Consider the following 20,442-nt stretch of genomic DNA (forward strand, 5'->3'; position numbering starts at 1 on the left):
TATTATGTAACTTTTTTTATTATTTATTATTTATTTATATATTATTATTTATTATTTACAAATTCAGCATTATGAATGGTTACATTTTTACAAATTTATCAGAAACTGAGTGAAAAATACTCCCTTGCCCGCTATTTTGTATTATTAAATTATTTCTTTTAATTAAATTAAATTAATAAAAAAAAAAGATTCAAGTTTCTAAATTATTTATTATTTAATTTTTTTTAATTATTATTTATTATTAAAAAATAAGCATTAAGGATTAAGACAATTTTTACACAAAATGAACACAAACCATTTTCTTTAATAGAATAAACCTATGACAATCAGATACTGAGTGAAAAACGCCCCCTTACCCGCTCCTCGTCCTTCCACGGTATACCTCGGAGGCGTGTGTACAGCTCCAGATGCTCTCGTGCAGTTAGATCCTCGAACAGCGCATCAAACTGAGGACAGTAACCGATACTCTGCTGCACACGCAAAAGATCCTTCAGTATGCTGTGGAAAGGAAGTGGTTTAACCAGATTACTTCCCGTTATTTAATCACGTACTACACGCTCTTGTGTATCTCAAAGAGAAATCTTTATTGTAATGAACTTTAATCTGTTATCTAATATAAGTGTGTCTGTGTTCTGCATATGCTGAGACGATATACTGCATAACTGCTGTGCTTGAAATTTCCATACGTCTTTCCTGTGTTTACTTTCTTCTCTGTAATGGAAAGTGACAGGAAATTTGTAGACTTTTTAACAACCTCGATCGTGCCTAGTGTGTTAGTCTGTATGACGAAGATTATACAAGCTAAAACCAACTGATTAAACAGGGGAAAACAGGTTCAACTCCCTTTGTGGATAAGACTGGACACCCGTGCAACAGGTCATGTCTACTAACCTGTGTCCTTCGATAAAAGCCTCTCCTCCTGTTGTGCTTTCATCTCCAGTCAACATTTTGAAAGTGGTCGTCTTTCCTGCTCCATTGACTCCCAGCAGCCCAAAACACTCTCCAGGACGAACACCCAGACACAAGCGATCCACTGCCAAGATGCGTCCCATCTTACGAGACTTATACACCTGCAAATGGAAAATTATTCGTTGATTATTAGATATGAAATATTAAGCGCTGAAGCGACATACAGGTGCAAGAGCTACAGTATAAGAGGCTACAGTTTCACCTTAGTGAGATTCTCGATCTTCAGCATATCATTTATAGCGTCTCCTCGGAGAACTCGTCGTCTCTCGTGCGCAACATCGACATCGTCGTCTTCGATAGGCTGACTGTTTACGGGCAATCTTCTGCGCAAAGCATCACAAACTCAATACAGTGTACATAACAATCGGCTTTGGTTTAGTTTGAACATTGAATGCGCACACTCACTGAGGTTTACGGAGAAAATTATACTGGCACAAGATGGTGATAAGAAAGCCAACAAAGCCCTCGATGGTCATGGCCACCAGTCCACGTGTCACAATGTCCCACTCAAATGGAGACTTCACCTTATCAAACTGACCTGCAGGACATGGCTTTGTTCATTAGAGGACAGTAAAGAACATCGGGACATGCCAATTCTGAGTCAGAGAGAGACATATACTCTAGTGGAACATACCTATCTTGGCATAGTACTCATTAATGTATTCATTGTAGGCCATCTCCATCAGCCCATGACCCAGGTTATAGTTAGGGAAGATGAGAAAGCATGACTTCAGATATCTGTTTACCAACTTCAGATCCTAGAAGTGAATGTAATTATTATTAATATTACTATTAAATTCGTCCCTTTAAGCTGAACAAGAAATCAGTTCAAAACATTATCGATTGATGTTAATAAAGTAAATGTTATAAAACCTTTTCACATCTTCGTATGGACCGTCTGCCGGTGTATGTTACTATAAAAATTCTAGCAATGTTTGAATCTATGTACAAAGCATTTCCCAGGCAATTTACTATCTGATAAATCACCAGATTTGAGAATTCAACAGTACTGATATGTATATCATATATTTCATAATTGTTGATAGTAATGACCTTTAATACATGATTTTTTTTTTTTAGCTTTTCAGACTGTAGTTTTCAACTTTCTTAAAGCTAAGCAATAAACGTTTATAGAGAAAAACTGGAGAAAATTGATTCATTCATTTCTGAGTTACAGTGGTCCTTGACAGCCTTTTCTCGTAATCTTGTAAACTTTGACATTAAGTCATTAAGACATCAAGACTTTAATAGACACGCATCATGCTCTTGGTGTGTACCTTGTCATGTTCAAACAGCTGAAGGAGGAAAGTGGCCACGGTGGCAGTGATTCCTATGAACAGGTTAATAACGATAAGGAAAACGTAGGCTGTGCTAGGAACCTCGAACCAGAAAGAAGCTGGATACATGATGGGGGTTATGGACCAGCTGGACAAAAAAAAAAAAACAATAAATTCAGTTTGTAACTACACAAACAGGAGTCTAGGTATTTATTTACGTTGTCTGCCATTTTAACTCCTATTCAATGTTATTACATACCCATAAAGCAAGAAGAGCGCCACCACTGCTGGGAAGTTTTTAGGGGACGTGTACGCAGGCAGGTCAAAGACGAACAGAATGAGAACGCAGCATGTAGCTGGAACCAGGTAATTCAGCTAACAGAGGAGACAGAAAAAGCAGAAAAGACGTTCACACTTCAGCAGTACACTCGGTTTGAGAAAGGAGATCACGTGACGCTTCCAGCTCACCATGTCCCAAATATAGTTGGCCAGCCAGTAGATGACAGGGTCACAGCCGCTCACGAACTGCAGGTGCTTAGCCTTGGTAGACTTCTCCGCCACCAGAAAGACCACAAAACTGGCTGGGACAAAGGACATGGCTACGATGATGAAGATAGCAATGACCACATCGGTGCCCTGGAGTCTGGATTAGAAAGCGTTAGGAAGTGAGTTGAAGGAGCTCGGAGATAATAAGAAGCTTATAAGAGGCATATGTCCTGTGAAAGAGGTGAAGAAAAAAAAACACTTACAGGTAATCTAGAGAAAGGCTAGCACTGGTCCTGTTCATGGGGTGATTAGTTACTGTAATACCTGAATACATAGATACACAAACAACATGATAAATAATAAACACCGACACAACACTACCCTTTGTGTCTACCAAGTGAAATTCCAGCTTATACAGTACTATACTGAATGTTCTTCCTCCTTGTACAGCTGATAAAAGGTCCCCACTGTTTCAAGCTCTATATTTCTTGGTTCTCATGTGACCGAGGACCTCTCGTGGTCCCTGAAAACCACATTCTGCGCCAACAAGTCCTAGCAGATCTAACCTTTCCCTTTCCATCCTCACCACCTTCTCCAGAGAGATGATAGCAAGCATCCTGACCGGCTGTCTCACATGTTATCATTTTCTTGTTTTAACGCTGAATACAATGCTCTAATCCATCCATTGTTTCTGGCTAACAAGCCTACTTTTGTTACTATTAAATCTGCATCATCAAATGAGTGTGCACTGATGCGTAACTTAGGTCATGGTATTTTGATTATTTTGCATATTATAATTGTTGTCATTGTTACAAACACATTGCCTGGTATGTATGGGTCTTCAGTATTTTAGGAGAAGATGGAGAACTGTTTGTTACACCAGGCCTTGATGGAACTGGAGGGTGAACATGATCAACACCCATGTTTTTTGGGACCAGAGCATCTTTGACAATTTCTTACAAGTCCACTAAGTAGAAAAGAAAAGTAAAGTCAGCTCCATTGCTGCTCAGTCCTGGAAGAAAAATAGCAATGAACAAAAGCTTTGGCTGCTCAGTCCAACAGAAATAGAAGAGTGAACGCCTTCATTTCACTGAAGCACAGAGCTGTTAATAGTTGTTGTGGCTTTTTAGACAAAATTAAAGATGAAACCTCCACCAGACATAGCAGAACAATTGTGTAATCGAATTCATAGCATCTTTCCCAAGCAAGTGACTGCACAAATAGACCGAAATAATTAAATAACCGTGGGTTTGGGGGGGCAATTTTTTTGGGCATGTGTGTGTGTGTGTGTGGGGGGGGGGTTGCCTCACACCTCCAGGGTTGGGGGTTCGATTCCCATCTCCGCCTTGTGTGTGTGGAGTTTGCATGTTCTCCCCGTGCCTCGGGGGTTTCCTCCGGGTACTCCGGTTTCCTCCCCCGGTCCAAAGACATGCATGGTAGGTTGATTGGCATCTCTGGAAAATTGTCCATAGTGTGTGTGTGTGTAAGTGAATGAGAGAGTGTGTGTGCCCTGCGATGGGTTGGCACTCCGTCCAGGGTGTATCCTGCCTCGATGCCCGATGACGCCTGAGATAGGCACAGGCTCCCCGTGACCCGAGAAGTTCGGATAAGCGGTAGAAAATGAATGAATGAATGAATGAATGTATTAAATAATCATAAACTAGAGAGTAATTTTAGATCTTTGTGCATGTCTAAACAGTAGTTTTGGGTTTGTTTGTTTTTTTTATCCATTTTTTGATGCAGTATTTTCATATATTTTTGGGCATATTTTAATATTTTTCTCCATTTCCAACTCATATCCATTAAGATACAGTTCAAGTCATTAAGTTTAAAATATTATAGTATCACATGCGACTGTACAATCTCTATTAAATTAGTTGCTAAAGGTTTTCTATCAGGCAGGTGAAGCTATTTAAGGCCAAACTGCCACTCTTACCATAAGCTGCAGGGTTGCCCTTGCTAAGGGGCAGGTTAGCACGCAGGATGGCATTGTTCAGCACGTTCAGGTATGTGGGCATGCTGTGGTAGCCTTTATTGTTATACAGCACCTGCAGAGATGGGAAGACAGCAGAAACCCTGCTGATCAGACCTTTAATAACATGACCTTTAAGAAGCCTTATAAGAAATACACGCTGGGTCACCTGGGCCGATCGTCGCACTGCTATCTTGCGCGCCATGAGCGACATCTTTCTCCCAAAAGATGCTGGGACAGATTTCTGGATGTTTCCAACAGTGATGCCTCCATACCTGAGAAAGCAATGTAAGTAGAGACTGGTTTTATAAAACAAATGACAAAAAAAACACATTTCAGTACATAACAGCTAGAAAAAAGTGAATGGTGTCTGATATTTTGTAAAAATGTAAGCTGGTGAATTGTGACACAAATGAAAATGTTAAATTAAATATATTAATCGACACAGCACAAGTCAGCTCGATTGTGATTTCTTCACCTGTGCAGTCTCATGCGATCCGAGGTATAGAGAAGGTATTCAGACACGTTGCGTCCTGTGACATCCACCAGAATATCTCCTGTGACTACTTTAGTGAGGGGCGGTCGTCCACCGACACCGCTGGGGCACGAGAAGCCTGTTCCCTGCATGGAGCAGATGCAGCGCACTGGTTCTCGTATAGACAACGGCAGTGGAGGAGGAGACGTCACCTTCTCTGAAGAGTCAACACACACCACACATGCAGTCGCTTTAGCTACACAAGCAATTGGGATTTTGATGGAGATTGAGCTGATACAAAAAACTACCACGCATACACAAAGAAAAGTTGTGCATTGTGAGTTTATCGCTGGAGAAACACGACTAATGTAGCTAACGTGTAAGTGACACTTTATGTTAATGTGTTTATATAACATCATCTCTTCATCTCACATCATGATATGTTGCTAAAAAAAATTCTCACACATTTGACACACTGCTTAGATGATTTCTGACCCTGAATGACACGACAGAACCAAACCTAAGAACAAAGTAGTTGTAATTTTGGTTAAAGTTTGCCTTTAAAGGCAGGGTCTCTGATATTTGAGAAATGCTTCAAAAAACTAAAATCAAAACTAACGTGTAGCCAATGAGCAGAAAGGGGCGGGGCTTGTCAATATGAGGCGGAGAGAGTGTTCAGTGCGCATGTGTGACATTAGCAGAAAGCGGTTTTAACATTGACATGGAGGATAAAAACAAAGAAAGGAAGCGAAGAAAGGCTTACGATAAGGCAAGAAGTAGGACGTGTTAATATAGGATCAGCTTTCCAGCGCTGGAGAGAACTGAATTAGCAAGAAGTTGGCGCATTTTTACAAATCGGAGATTCCCAAGTCAATAACTCCTGAGCTATTTGGGTTAGGGGTGTGTTTGTTTTGGTGATTTCAAATGTCGACATTGGCTTTCAAAAATCGGAGACCCTGCCTTTAATCTATAACAAAAATCTCTCCCGTAATATCCAAAGACTAAACTTTACAACACTCTCAACTGTGCAGAGAGTCTAAAAGCTCTACATTTCATGGTGCTTATGAGACAAAGGAGCTCTCCTGGTCCCTGAACACCACCTTCTCAGCCAAAAAGACATAGCAGCACCTCCAAGATCTAACCAACCCCTTTTCCATCCTCGCCACCTTCTACAGAGGAACGATAGTAAGCATCCTGACTGGCTGTCTCACAGTGTGCTACAGGAACTCCACTACATTGGATTGTGAGAACAGCTGAAAAGATCATCATAGTGTCTTTACCAACTATGAACCCATCATACAACAACCACTAAATCCACAAAGCCAGTAATATTGCAGACGGCCTCTCTCACCACTCTGGTGGACTCTTTACCCTTCTGCCATCTGGTAGAGGTACAGGAGCATCCATGTCACCACTAGCAGACTTCACAACAGTTTTTTACCTTAGGCAGGGGGTTTACACAACACCCTGCTCACCTGGGCTAACTAATCAACTAACCCAGTGTGACTTAACACCACTGTACTTTTAAAAGCTGTATCAGACACTTATTACTGCTACACTTACTGCTTCTTCACTTCACAATCATTCACAGTTTACATTCCATGTTGTGTATTTGATGTCCCGTGTATCTGTTGTTCTGTTCTATGTATTTTTTGTAGTGTACTCGTCTCACTCTTTTTTCAGTATCTGTACATCATGTAGTCTTGTTTATTGTTGCACAATGCGTTACAACGTTATCGCAAAGTGGGTTTACAGCAATATATAAATTCAGAAATAAGCACGCCAGAGGTGACGCCGTTGAGGAAAACTCCCTGAAACAACATGAGGAAGAAAGCTTGAAGGGGATCCAGACTCAAAAATTGAGTATGAGAATGAATCATACTCAATTTTTGAGTATGATTCATTCTCATACTCAATTTTTGAGTATGAGAATGAATCATACTCAAAAATTGAGTATGATTTTTGAGTATGAGAATGAATCATCCTGAATTCTGAATTCAGTACAGTTTTAACATGAACCTCTTCCTGCCCAAGCTGCCACGTGGAAACCCGAGCGCAAAACTGAAATGACAACAGCAGTCCAAATCCACTGCCGTTGGTTTCCAAGTGGCATAATCCACAGCAATCCAAAACATTTTCAAACCTTCATAAATTGTTCATAAACTCCTCAGTAAAGATTTATATCATAAACATCAAACTCTTCAATGTTAGGCTCATTCTTTAAAAATAAATATTTAAATATATGTATTGGAGCCATATACCTTTTTGTTTGTTTTTTTAATAGCTGTAATAGTTGTTAAATTACTGAAGCTTGGATTAAACCCAATTACTGTAATACATGTGGTCATGAAAAATTGGTTATAACCAAAGACTGAACAAAATAAAACACTGCATAATAATAACTCACAACCAATCTCTTAATAAGTAGTAGACAGGCATAAACGTACTCTCTCATGAAGATGTCTACATTTAAGTTAATAAATAAGGTTTATTAAACGATAAGCTAAATTATTTACATCATTGATGGTGATATAACATTTAAACCAAATTCTATGCTCTTTTCTTTGGTTTGCATCATATTTAGCAGGAAATACAGGCCAACACTGATGGCCAAGAATAACCTTTAAATTCAGACTTGTTTGAGCACATGCCGTTAAAGCAAACAAAATCTGTATTATTCATGTAAACATCAAAGATTAACTTAAGTTTAGGAAATAACTCTAATCACTGGCTGGTGTGCACTGGAGGAGCCTCACCGTGGGCTGTGGTGGGTGGAGCTGCTGTGTAGTTCCACAGAGCATCATCAAATCGTGGCTCTGGGTAATCAGAGGGTGCAGGTGAAGGTGGAGGTGGGACGAAGTTAGATAAAGGCACGCCCTGGGTGAACGAGTCCAGGCACATGGGGTCAAAGTAACGCGCTGCCAGTGTTTTGGCGTTATTAGCGTAGGGGTTGAGGCTCTGCGCCAGCTGGTCCAGTGTACTATTATAGGGGGTTTTGAGCACACAGGTTGCACCCACTCCTGATGGCAAACGCAGGGTGTTGATAATCTTTTGAGGGCCGGCGTCCGGGGACAGCTTGCTCCTATAACAACAGAGAAGAAAAAATGTTTATAAAAAGAACATCTGCAGGCCTGGGGGATTTAAAACCAGCTGTTCTGTCAGTTTAAATGAAATCTGTAGGATACTACAGTACCTGTCATTAATAAGCAAGCAAAGATGAACCAAAAGATTATCACCTGAAAGAAGATCACTAATATTTCAATATATTTAATCCTTTTTACCAGTCAGATTTTAAAGCAGCAATGGGTTTAATATCATCATTGACTTTGAAGAAAAAACAGAATTTTCTATGAATAGAAAACCTTATTGTTAAAAGCTAAATTATAACACCGGTCAGCATGTTCTGTGGCATTGCTCATGTAATGATTGGCAGCAGTGTCTGCCAGACAACTTTAACAACCTGTCACAGTCTTGAAAACGAGAGTAGGAATGCCAATGTACTGTAGCATCAATCATCTTTATAATCGTTTCATCATTTAATAGCCATTTTAGGTGCAAACATGCACAATAAATTGTATCGTAATAATGTTACAATATCACTTATAATGCTTAGGATGTGCAAACAGTATAATGGATAATTTGATAAATTGTTCAAAAAAGCTTTTTTTTATGGTTCTGAGTCACACCTGTACTGGAGCCGGTCCTCGTTGGCGAAGGGGATGAAGTTTCCTCTAGGCTGGGTGTAGTTATGATACTGAGACGGTGACAGAATGAGCGGAGGCAGATCACCTGCAGATCAAAAACACACTACATAATAGGGTTTCAAATGCAGGGTTCAGCAGGAAGCAAAAGCAGAAGCATAAGAAAGTACCCGTTACCTGTTCTGTTACTTCAACAAATCAATATTTAAGATTAACAGATGTGTGGAGTGCTCTGTTGAACATAATGACTACATTGAGTATATTAAGTGTATTGTAGTTCCTCCATCCTGCTCGGTCTTACCTATCGCAGGCACAGAGAGAGCGACGGTCATTGCCACACAAACGAAGAAGGCTGGCAGTAGAATCTGGGAGAACAGGACCTTGGTGTTCCTCTTGGCACAATGAAACCTCTTGACTATGAGGCCGTGGAATTGGCGAAGTCGCAGCCACCAGCCCTCCAGCTTAAAGCTGCCTTGGCCCTCCAGCACATGGGTCTCAGGGGAGTTTGGCTCCTCCTCATCTGGGTAAAAGATTATAAAAATGAAGGTCCACATCAATGCATAAATAATGCATATTGATATAAGGAGATAATGTATATGCATACTGTATGTATGTGTAATATGTATGTCTGGTGTGGATATGGCGTGATATGGATATGGTGTGAACATGATAATTGAGAATTATATCCGACATGATTAACTTTAACAGACTGCAGCCGACAAGCCCAGGCATGCCTAGCATTAAAGCAGCCTGTGAGGAAACCATGTCAGGAACTGAAACCTTTTACAAATAACTTCTGGTACATGACTTAAATTGAACCCTGATCAATGAAAAACAATCGTTTGGGTTTCATCTATTCGTTCTACGGTCTCTTCCCTCCTCCCTAAAAAAAACATATAGATAGATGAATAAGCTAAGTTTCATTGCCTCTTGTGTGAACGAGTGTGTGCATGATGTGCTACAATAGACTGGTGTACCATCCAACATGTATTCTCACTGTCTCCAGTGTTACTGGTAAAGACTCTGTATTCTCCAGGATGAAGAGGTACACAGCTTGCTAGAAAACTGGATAGCTAGTTCACAGATTAAGTGATTAGTGGATAGATTAAAGGAAATCCAGTCATTATTTCTATGTTAATCCACTCTGTCCGTAGTGAATTACTGCAGCCACAGCAGACAAACAGTAGGTCTTGACAATTTCCAAAATCCTCATATTGTGTATAGCCCTGTTGACTCAGTCCTATTAGTTAAATCTTTAGCCAATCTTGGCCCACTGTTAACCTGCATAAACTATTAGTATAATATTATTATTATAATGTTCCTACCTCTAAGACTGGCTGAGTCCGGTTCCTGGGGACTATTAAACAGTGGGTAGTATTCACCGTAGAAGTCAGAGTAAGGTCCTCCCTCGTCACCTCTCACTGAGCCCACAGAGGAGTTTGAATGCAACGAGGCCTGACTGGAGCTCAGCCTTGAGCTCATCACCATGTTGCTCATCTCCACTTCAGGCCGGGTCACGGCACCAAGCGGAGCTCCATCACACTGCTGCGCTGCCAAAAGGGAAGAAGGCTTTCCCACTGATGCCCCGCCTGGGGAGCTCTTAATGTCTGTAAGAAAAAGAAAGAAAAAGAAAGAGACAAGAAGAGTATGTGTATGAAGGCAGGACAACTTTTAGGATCTTACAGCTTATAGACTTAAGAGACACAATGGTGGTGATTTGGTTTCCTTCCATATAAATTGTTGCCTGCTCTTTTTCCAGTCTTCAGCTTCTTAAATAGCTTCAGATTCCAGTTCATGGCTGAAAGGAGTGAAACCTAATGTGGTCAACCACCTCAAGGTTAGATGTGCTGTGTATTCAGAGATGCTTTTCTGCTCACCACAGTTATAAAGAGTGCTTATTACAATTACTCTAATAAAGCTCTTCCTGACAGCTCAAACCAGTTTGGCCATTCTCCTCTGACCTTCATTTTTTGCAGCATTCTCTGTAAACACTTAGGAATGTTGCACCCTGGTGATCAACATTTTCTGAAATTCTCAATTTCACCTATTTGGTTCCAACAGTCATATCAAGATCAGTCACTGAAATCACATTTCTCTCCATTTTGACATTTGATAAAAAATAAACCTGAATCTCATATTCTTGATATGTGTGACTTTATGTACTGCGCTGCTATTGGTAGATCAGATACCTAGCATGAATGTGCACATGTATGGGTGTTCCTATTAAAGTGGCAAATGAGATCTTAGTACCTGCGTCACTGTTCTCAAGTGACAGATCATCCTCTGAGACTTTTAAAAAGACCTCCTCCAGCGTGGTGTCCATCACACCAAAGCTAGTGAGAGCCAGACTGTCCAAACTCTGTTCCAGAGCCTGGAAGAAGGATAATTCACTGTTAATTCAGTGGTGGCTGAGTACAGATCATATACCGAACATTAAAACTATATTCTTTATAAGGTCTTTTGGAAATGATTAGTGATCTGGGTGTGTTTACCTGAAACAGCCTCTCGAAGCTGCCCTTCCTGACAGCCTCAGATGGCAGGATGTAGGACAGCTCGGTGTTGGAGTCAGACACCAGCAGGCACGAGGCTACAAACTGTCGAATAAACTGAGTGACTCTGGGTTCTGAACACAGGGACAGGGATGATGGGGGCAAACCCGACTGATCTGTGAAAACAAGGTGAAATTAAGAAATAGCAAAGAATATACATTTACCTGCTAGTTGATTGTGATTAGTCTTGTGCGTTCCTTAACACAAGACTAATACATGTCTAATACACTCCCACCACACACACATACAGTACTCTGTATATAAGCCCAGTATATAAGTATACTTATACAATATATACCTATTTAGTAAGAGCATCTTATAAACTGTCAATGTAGTGTACAGTTCACACACAAAGACTCACACACAACTCTCACCTGTAGGATTGGAGTCACTTTGCTTCTTCACAAGTGTGAGCTTATATCCGTCTCCGTAGGTGCTCTTAAGGAAGAGAGGTGAGCCGCAGCACTTGAGCTTCCCGTGGGAGATGATGGCGATGCGATCACCTAGAAGGTCAGCCTCGTCCATGTGGTGTGTGGAGAGGAGGATGGTCCGGCCTGCTCACATACACACAAACACACACATGCACACACACACACACACACACAGACTCTGTGGGTTAGATAAACCCTTACACACACAATTAGATAAAGCCATATACTGTACAAACCAAACCCTTACACATACACAAAAACACCCACACACACCACCCCAGCACCCACACACACTTCCTATCATAACACAACCCCATTGTTTTTTTCACTACCTATGACATTCTGCGGGTTTAAGATTTTACTAAAGTTTAAAAACAACACATTTTTATATGAGTATCGGATCAATCCAGATCGATATCGGGTTCATGTCTGATATGTCTGTTTAATAAATATGGAAGTGAGAAATAGTTCAGTCCATCTTTCTGTGTTCACTTCCTTTGCATTTCTCATATCAATAAAGCTGTCTTTGCCTGTTTTATATCCAGTCAAGCTGACGGTGCTTATGTGGTTATACACAATGCCTGAGAACTGCTCATTAAAATAGCTATAATATACACCTGTCACATTTCCTCCATGTCTTAATTGCAGCTTCCACCTGTGCACTAATTCTGCACCTGGCATCAGGAAGATCTCTACAAAAGCATGTGTACATCTTCATAAATTTGAATAACTGAGCTAAAAAGTGAAGGTCAGTGTGAAAACCAGTGCTTAATACTATGTGGAATTACAGCAGTACTCATTCTAACCTTGTTTATATTTAAGGATGAGATCCCATATGGCACGGCGGGCGTAGGGGTCGACCCCAGCTGTAGGCTCATCCAGAATCACAGCCCGAGAACCGCCCACAAATGCTATAGCTACCGACAGCTTCCTCTTCATGCCTCCTGAAAGCGTCTGCACCAGGCAGTGGCGTTTATTAGACAACTCCAGATCCTCAATCATCCTGTATGTGGAAGACAGGAAATAATCATAAACATCAGTGATGCAACACCGATATTAAGCGGCGAGACAAAGAAACTGTCATGATCTCATCCTCCCTACTTTGCACTAAGGTTCCCATGGCAACAGCAGCAGGTGCTCTTGTTTTTTTTTTTGGGTTTTTTTTCAAGACTTTGCCTTTTTCCTGTCATTGGTTTATTTCTTTATTAAATATATCTGTTTCTAGGTACCATTCAGTAGTTTCTGTCTATTTGATACATCCCTCTTTCAAATTATTTCCCTAGTTACAGATGTTCCATGCATCCATAATAAAGGGCTTTGAGATGCATAGAGCCTAAAGCACAAGGCAGGGGACAACCTGGACAGGGTGTCCACAGTCAGACTTTATGAAGACTTTAGAGATGCCAGTCAGCCTAGAACATGTCTTTGAAATGGAGGAGAAAACAGAAGGAACCAGAGGAGAACATGCAAATGTCAAGAATCAAATCCCCTACCCCAGAGTTGTTTGCCAACCAGCAAGCATAAAATGTTCATTATATACACAGAATTTTGGAACAAAGACTGTAAATATATGTATATCACATCTTACCAAATTTCCATGTGTAAAAACATATGACTTGAACTAATATTTTACATACTATACAATCTATAACCAGACAATTTCCTTAAAAGTCTACTTAAAATATTCCCTTAAAAATTGGAATCAGGAATTCAGGTATTATTACAGATGAATTTGGAATTTGTTCATATATGTTAATTATTAGGGGGGGCACGGTGGCTTAGTGGTTAGCACGTTTGCCTCACACCTCCAGGGTTCGATTCCTCCACCTTGTGTGTGTGGAGTTTGCACGTTCTCCCCGTGCCTCGGGGGTTTCCTCCGGGTACTCCGGTTTCCTCCCCTGGTCCAAAGACATGCATGGTAGGTTGATTGGCATCTCTGGAAAATTGTCCGTAGTGTGTGAGTGTGTGAGTGAATGAGAGTGTGTGTGCCCAGGGTGTATCCTGCCTTGATGCCCGATGACACCTGAGATAGGCACAGGCTCCCCGTGACCCGAGAGGTTCGGATAAGCGGTAGAAAATGAATGAATGAATGAATGTTAATTATTACAAGATAGCATTGTAGCCACTGATATGCTAGCTAGTTAGTAACATTGTTAATATTATTAGAAAATTGTAATAGTTAGGAAAATGACCAAGGGGTGCTCACTTATCCATCTCTTTTCGTATGTCCTCTTCAGCCATGCCCTTCAGGCGTGAGTAGAACCACAGGTGCTCCTCAACAGTCAGCTTATCAAAGAGGACGTTGTGCTGCGGGCACATGCCCAGGTTCTGCCGGATACGCTCCATCTCTGTGCGAATGTCGTGGCCGTATATCGTTGCTGAGCCCGAGGTGGGAGGGAACAGCCCGGTAAGGATTGACCTGGTGATCAAACATGCAGCAGTGACAGTTTAGTGGATCCTCAAAGGTTCCTGGTTTGAGCTTCCGGAAGCCTGAGAGTTACTCCAAAAAGAGATAAATGAAACCCTATTTGTCATTCTAGTCTCTGCTTTCATTAATAGACATTAATGTCTGAATCATCTTCTGGCAAATTCTGTAAACTTTAGCTACTACATTGCCATATACAGTAGTAGGAAAATATCTACCAAATCTTTCATCAAATTGTTCATCATTCCTGTATAAAGCAATCCCATTTGATTTGATTGTGCTTTTTTGCAAGAACCGATTGATTATCAAGGATTTCTTTCTTCCTAGGAAGTCCAGAATGCTTAAAAGGTGAAATATTTACTTTCTATATTCTATATAATGAGTATATTTTGATGACTACGTGCAATTACTAGCTTGCTGATTAACTTTGATCCCCTCAAATTATCTAGATCCAGATAATCTATTATAGTTTCCATTTATCTATTAAATGCTCCTTCTTTAGACTTCCTAAGAGAGCTATTAAAGCACAATCAATAGCTATTGAGGTAGAATCCATTTTTTAAAGTCTTTTTTCAAACAAAACCCATACAATTTGCTTTCACCATGTTCTCAACAACTTGACATTGTGTCATAACCTAAAATGCTGCCAGCAGATCAATTTAGTAATCTTGTGCTTATCAGACAAAAGTCTGATCTGTAATGAGCACCTAACTCTAAAAAGAAATAAAAGTCTCTCTCATTTTCAGTCTAAAAGACCAGAAGCTCACAGGATAGTGATGCAGATGGCCATGATGCACACACAGTTTAACACAGACCCACACACACATTTCGCTTTCTCACATTGTTGTGGTCTTGCCGGCTCCGTTGTGTCCCAGGAAGGAGACCACCTGGTTTTCATGCAGATTTAAACTCAACTTGTTGAGAGCCAGCTTGCTGCCCGTCTTGTAAACTTTAGTGAGTTTGTCTATGCACACCACCAGAGGTAAGTGACTGGGTTCCTCTTCTATGCCACGGGTTTCCTCTGTGGGCATCAGACAGATATAAAACTCAGACTCGAGAACAAAATCTTGAATGTTTAAAGGTTGTCTATCAGGTGCAACAATGTAATCTGAAATGAGCAACTACAGCAGTACCTGAGCGTCTATGCTCCATGGCACAAGCTTGATCCTCCTCCATCACGCTGAGCCTGGCGTTGCTGCCCCATGGCCAATCCCAAGTCTCAATCCGCCCACTGCCTAACCAATAGGACTTCTGCAGGGGGAAGTACCATGGGCGAGGAAGACCATACATTCCTGCAGGATGAGAAGAGTATTATAGCAAATAAGACAGACCTAGAATACATCTCAGAAAGAACAGAGACCAGTGAATGGCAAGGATGTTTAGGGGAAAGGGGTGAAACCAGCAAGTGGGAGGTCAACAATTTCAAGGAGTAGTAACAGTAAAAACAAGACTGAGATAAAATACTTTCATCTGTGCAATACAGGCGTCAGTCATTACAGTCATGCCTAAAGCACTGGGACAAGTGACTGTTTAGCACCTAGGAGATTCTAGAAACAAATACCAGCAGTGCCTTCATCAGGGCACTAATTAATCCTAAGGATGGCTCATTTGTTTTTTAACAATTTGACTTCAGGGGGGCACGGTGGCTTAGTGGTTAGCACGTTCGCCTCACACCTCCAGGGTTGGGGGTTCGATTCCCGCCTCCGCCTTGTGTGTGTGGAGTTTGCATGTTCTCCCCGTGCCTCAGGGGTTTCCTCTGGGTACTCCGGTTTCCTCCACCGGCCCAAAGACATGCATGGTAGGTTGATTGGCATCTCTGGAAAAATTGTCCGTAGTGTGTGAGTGTGTGAGTGAATGAGAGTGTGTGTGTGTGCCCTGTGATGGGTTGGCACTCTGTCCAGGGTGTATCCTGCCTTGATGCCCAAAGACGCCTGAGATAGGCACAGGCTCCCCGTGACCCGAGAAGTTTGGATAAGCGGTAGAAAACGAATGAATGAATGTATGAATTTGACTTCAAGGTTTAATAACATCAATCTATCTATCTATCTATCTATCTATCTATCTATCTATCTATCTATCTATCTATCTATCTATCTATCAGAACGCTTAGGTTATTTTACATGCTAAAAAAAATTGCATAAGCAGACAGAAGTTGGATTTCAAAATAGAATCTAATGGAAACCATAGGATGATGTGATATTAGAGCTTCCACACTTATTTGCCATATTAAAATTAATTCTTTTAAACCTCTAAGCGTAGAGAGCCAGATAACCAGACACTAAATTCCTTAAACATTCTCAAAGGTTCCTGGACCTGTTAAATATTGTCTTGGATTTGTCTTAACACTCACAATATGCACCACTTTGCAGAGAGATTCTTATTAGAAAAACAACTGTATTCAGATGTAGCAAAAAAAAAATCTTTGCTCAATAATAGCGGTGTTGAGGTTTACCTGGATGCACAGCCTCGATGTACCAGGTGAGCACGCCGTACACAGTTGTGTCAATAATCAGCATGACTATAGACAATAGCAGGTTAAAATCATCACCCTCTACCGGTGACTGGTTGATGGTGCGCCACTGGATGCCCACACCGGCCACCTCGTACAAAGCAAAGTACTTTGAGCCGAGTCCAAAAGCAGTGGTGGACATCAGAGACTGCAGGAAGAGAGGAAGTCACATAAGAATACAGGGACAGATGGATACTAGATTCTACTGCCAGATTAAAAAGCCATTTCATTCTACAACACTGTATGTTAGAGTTGAGCGTGTTGTTCGAGGACTTTTCATACCGCAATACACTTCTCAAAGGCCGTGATCTTGTCATGGGCCACCTCTTCTCTGATGGCCACGTACATGTAGGGAACATAACTCAAGAAATAGATGATCCCGCCGCAAGCTGAGGCCAGTTTGGCTTTGGAGTAGATTACTGACACTAGAAAGCTAGGAGACAGAAAAGAAAACTCTTAACAGGGTTAAGGTTAGGGTTACTACTCCTCCGTATTACCTCCTGGCAGCATGATATCATTAGGAAAAGTATTTTGCATCATTTGTGTTTTGTCAAATTTCATAGATTTGTTTGCAAGTTTGCAAAAGCTAGCTATTTCAAAGCAGCACAGAGATAAAGACTAATATCAGAATCATAACTGCCTCCTCCTTGAACTTGGTCAGCTCCAGCATGATACATTACCAGAACATGATGGTGGCGATGGCGTATACAGTGAGGAAGAGCCAGATGATGAAGGGATCGCTGTGAAGGAGGACTCGGCCATACTTTAATATGGCTGTCAGTGCTGTTACCGATATAGAAAGTTGTACAAAGCCTGTGATGAACCAGGCCACCCAGTGCACAGCATTATTTAATCCCATCATCTTCATCACCTGAAAAGAATCATCATCATCATAATTATCCATCAGAATATCAATAAATAATCTGTCAGTGCTTTTCCACCACATATACAGCGACACACTTGATGGCACATCCAGAAATGTAACTGGCCACATTTGTAGAATTTAGTCCCCTTTTTACTGTGAAAATACCCTCAACTCTTTTCTGGGAAAGCTTTCCACTAAATTTTGGAGCATGGATGAAGGGATTTGTGCTCATTTAGAGGTTCTAAAAGTGTTTGCGTCTCAAGTGTTTGGAGTTGATGTCAAAGATAAAGATGAAGTATTAACAGACAAAAGACTGAACTTTAATATATCATTCATTCATTCATTCATTCATTCATTTTCTACCGCTTATCCGAACTTCTCGGGTCACGGGAAGCCTGTGCCTATCTCAGGCGTCATCGGGCATCAATGCAGGATACACCCTGGACGGAGTGCCAACCTATCACAGGTCACACACGCGCTCTCATTCACTCACACACTCACACACTATGGACAATTTTCCAGAGATGCCAATCAACCTACCATGCATGTCTTTGGACTGGGGGAGGAAACCGGAGTACCCGGAGGAAACCCCCGAGGCACGGGGAGAACATGCAAACTCCACACACACAAGGCGGAGGCGGGAATTGAACCCCCGACCCTGTAGGTGTGAGGCGACCGTGCTAACCACTAAGCCACCACCCCCCTTTAATATACAGTATCATTAATATAATATTCTAATAACATCACAGGTTAGGACACTTTATAATAACAATAACAGAATATATCATTATCTACGGTGATATCCAAATCACATACTTTTGCACTTTTTTATGCTATTTCGTAGTATAAATAGTGTGAGTGGTGTGTGTTCAGACTGAAAATTCCAACAAGAAGAAGTGAATGCCAAGTACCGTGATGATGCACTTATTTAAATGAAAAAAAAACAACATGTGGAACTTTGGCGCACTCAACAAAGAGGGGTTGGGCTACCAGGCTCTCATGCTGGATGAGGGAAAAGATGGTCTTCGGCCCTTCGGTGAAAAGACATCTTGGAAATGTGTAAAATTAGCACATATTGTGTGATTTACTTTCCAAGCTTAAAAATTCACTGTATTCTACTAAAGCTAGCAGCATCACATTACAGCTGACATTGACTTGGAAGATGGTTTATAATACCATCTTCCATTTAAGATAACACACTCTATAAAAAATTCATATACTAGATGGTAGCGCATGGTGTGTAATATGTCATTTGGGAGTAGAAAAATAGCTTTTTCAGGCAAATCAAATCTTTTAACTTCCATCAAATCTGAAAAGATCACACCAAGGTTCAGTCATCCTTTTTGTTACTCAGTCCTTTCTTCTATGGCATTTAAACAGTGTCATTAATAGACAGTGTGTGGGCTGTTGACCTGGAATCACTTAAGCATGCGCAGCAGCATTAGGAATTGTGGTTTTTAACAGTATTTGTGAGCACAGGGCAGGAAGTGGGTATTCTGCGAAACTGTGATGAGACACGTAAACACTTCCTTTCCCTTAACTTTACTCACGAGTCAAATTAATTTTGAAGACTTTTTGGAGTGGGAATAATACCTTAAAAGCGTATTTTACAAATCATCTGAATGTCATAAGAAGATGACATCTTCTGACCTCTTTGAGCCGATGCTCCTTCTCGGCGACTATGTGTTGGATCATCATGGCCACCGAATAAACCCAGGAGATTACCATGCACAAGGGCATCATGTGCTCAATCACAAACAGGAAACTGCAAACATAAGAAGTAGAATTCTCATGAAGGTTGCCATTAAATGTCATAATACCAAATATGTATTTGCTTGAAAAAGCGTCAGGGCCATCGACGCGTTCAACTTCACACTTTCACGTCCCATTTCAGACGCCTTTTTCACAATCACTCTGCTGAGATTACTCTAATGATGACTGAAGCGAGAAAATGCTAAGAAAGATGAAAATGAAGACAGACTCACTCGTCTCTGGTGTAGCAGGGATAGGGGAACATCTGCACGTAATTTCCAGGCTCCACAACATCATGTCCAACAAATGTGTTAATGATCGCTCGCTCCATCATATCTAAGAGAATGCAACACACCAAAGTTATTAGATGTCGACGGAATAAAACAGCCAAAGGAACAAAAATCAACTGTTCAAAAATGAGTTTAAGGCAAATTACATTCTATAATTACTGGAAACTTTACTTGAAACTTTACTTAGAAAAGGTTTCTCAACCTAGATAACCTAGAAATCAAGGATATAAATCTCTGAAACATTTTCTGAAAGAGGAAATATGCTCCAGGCCTCTACACTGAACCTTTAGTAAATGTGTTTAGATTTCATTTCTAATTTTTTTTAATGTTTTCAAAACCAAAAATAAAAGCAATATTGTGCCCACACCCTTAAATCTACATATACAATTATATATGATAAGATTGTATGACAAAATCTATGACAAATAAATTAAAAATCAAAATCTAACAAAAAAAAGAGATGGACAATTAATCTAAATAAAACAGGTTTGAATTTATTAATATATATATATATATATATATATATATATATATATATATATATATATATATATATATATATATATATATATATGGAATATACTGTATTTGCCTCATATGAGTTAAACATGAAAAGTTTTTTTTAAACCTTTTTTAAGCTTTCTGGTTTCCACCACATCACATTCACTATGTGTTTGCTTCTCCTTGCAATGTTGTGCCAAACATCGTTCTTACCAAGCTATATTTTTGTGTTCCTGTATT

At 40.5% G+C, this 20,442-nt stretch overlaps 1 protein-coding gene across 3 annotated transcripts in view; it reads right to left on the bottom strand.

The window, feature by feature from the left end:
* abca2 (ATP-binding cassette, sub-family A (ABC1), member 2) overlaps window positions 1-20,442 on the bottom strand; it is a 75,030-nt gene that overhangs the window by 8,144 nt on the left and 46,444 nt on the right. For 2 of the 3 annotated variants that reach the window (XM_047819072.1, XM_027162975.2), the window contains 28 exons: window positions 19,645-19,747; window positions 19,310-19,424; window positions 17,475-17,665; window positions 17,077-17,227; window positions 16,738-16,942; window positions 15,419-15,577; window positions 15,126-15,306; window positions 14,067-14,279; window positions 12,667-12,863; window positions 11,804-11,983; window positions 11,373-11,545; window positions 11,131-11,251; window positions 10,206-10,487; window positions 9,182-9,400; window positions 8,866-8,968; window positions 7,936-8,261; window positions 5,183-5,396; window positions 4,874-4,979; window positions 4,669-4,780; window positions 2,996-3,056; window positions 2,715-2,889; window positions 2,506-2,621; window positions 2,247-2,394; window positions 1,604-1,727; window positions 1,375-1,507; window positions 1,172-1,292; window positions 892-1,070; window positions 357-498 (listed from right to left, as the gene is read on the bottom strand). In XM_047819072.1, the coding sequence (XP_047675028.1) occupies window positions 357-498; window positions 892-1,070; window positions 1,172-1,292; window positions 1,375-1,507; window positions 1,604-1,727; window positions 2,247-2,394; window positions 2,506-2,621; window positions 2,715-2,889; window positions 2,996-3,056; window positions 4,669-4,780; window positions 4,874-4,979; window positions 5,183-5,396; window positions 7,936-8,261; window positions 8,866-8,968; window positions 9,182-9,400; window positions 10,206-10,487; window positions 11,131-11,251; window positions 11,373-11,545; window positions 11,804-11,983; window positions 12,667-12,863; window positions 14,067-14,279; window positions 15,126-15,306; window positions 15,419-15,577; window positions 16,738-16,942; window positions 17,077-17,227; window positions 17,475-17,665; window positions 19,310-19,424; window positions 19,645-19,747 (4,550 nt within the window). The remainder of the gene's footprint in view (window positions 1-356; window positions 499-891; window positions 1,071-1,171; window positions 1,293-1,374; window positions 1,508-1,603; window positions 1,728-2,246; window positions 2,395-2,505; window positions 2,622-2,714; window positions 2,890-2,995; window positions 3,057-4,668; window positions 4,781-4,873; window positions 4,980-5,182; window positions 5,397-7,935; window positions 8,262-8,865; window positions 8,969-9,181; window positions 9,401-10,205; window positions 10,488-11,130; window positions 11,252-11,372; window positions 11,546-11,803; window positions 11,984-12,666; window positions 12,864-14,066; window positions 14,280-15,125; window positions 15,307-15,418; window positions 15,578-16,737; window positions 16,943-17,076; window positions 17,228-17,474; window positions 17,666-19,309; window positions 19,425-19,644; window positions 19,748-20,442) is intronic. The other variant, XM_047819073.1, reaches the window with a different exon arrangement.

The sequence above is a fragment of the Tachysurus fulvidraco genome, chromosome 9 (genome assembly GCF_022655615.1).
Source record: "Tachysurus fulvidraco isolate hzauxx_2018 chromosome 9, HZAU_PFXX_2.0, whole genome shotgun sequence".
Classification (NCBI taxonomy): Eukaryota; Metazoa; Chordata; class Actinopteri; order Siluriformes; family Bagridae; genus Tachysurus; species Tachysurus fulvidraco.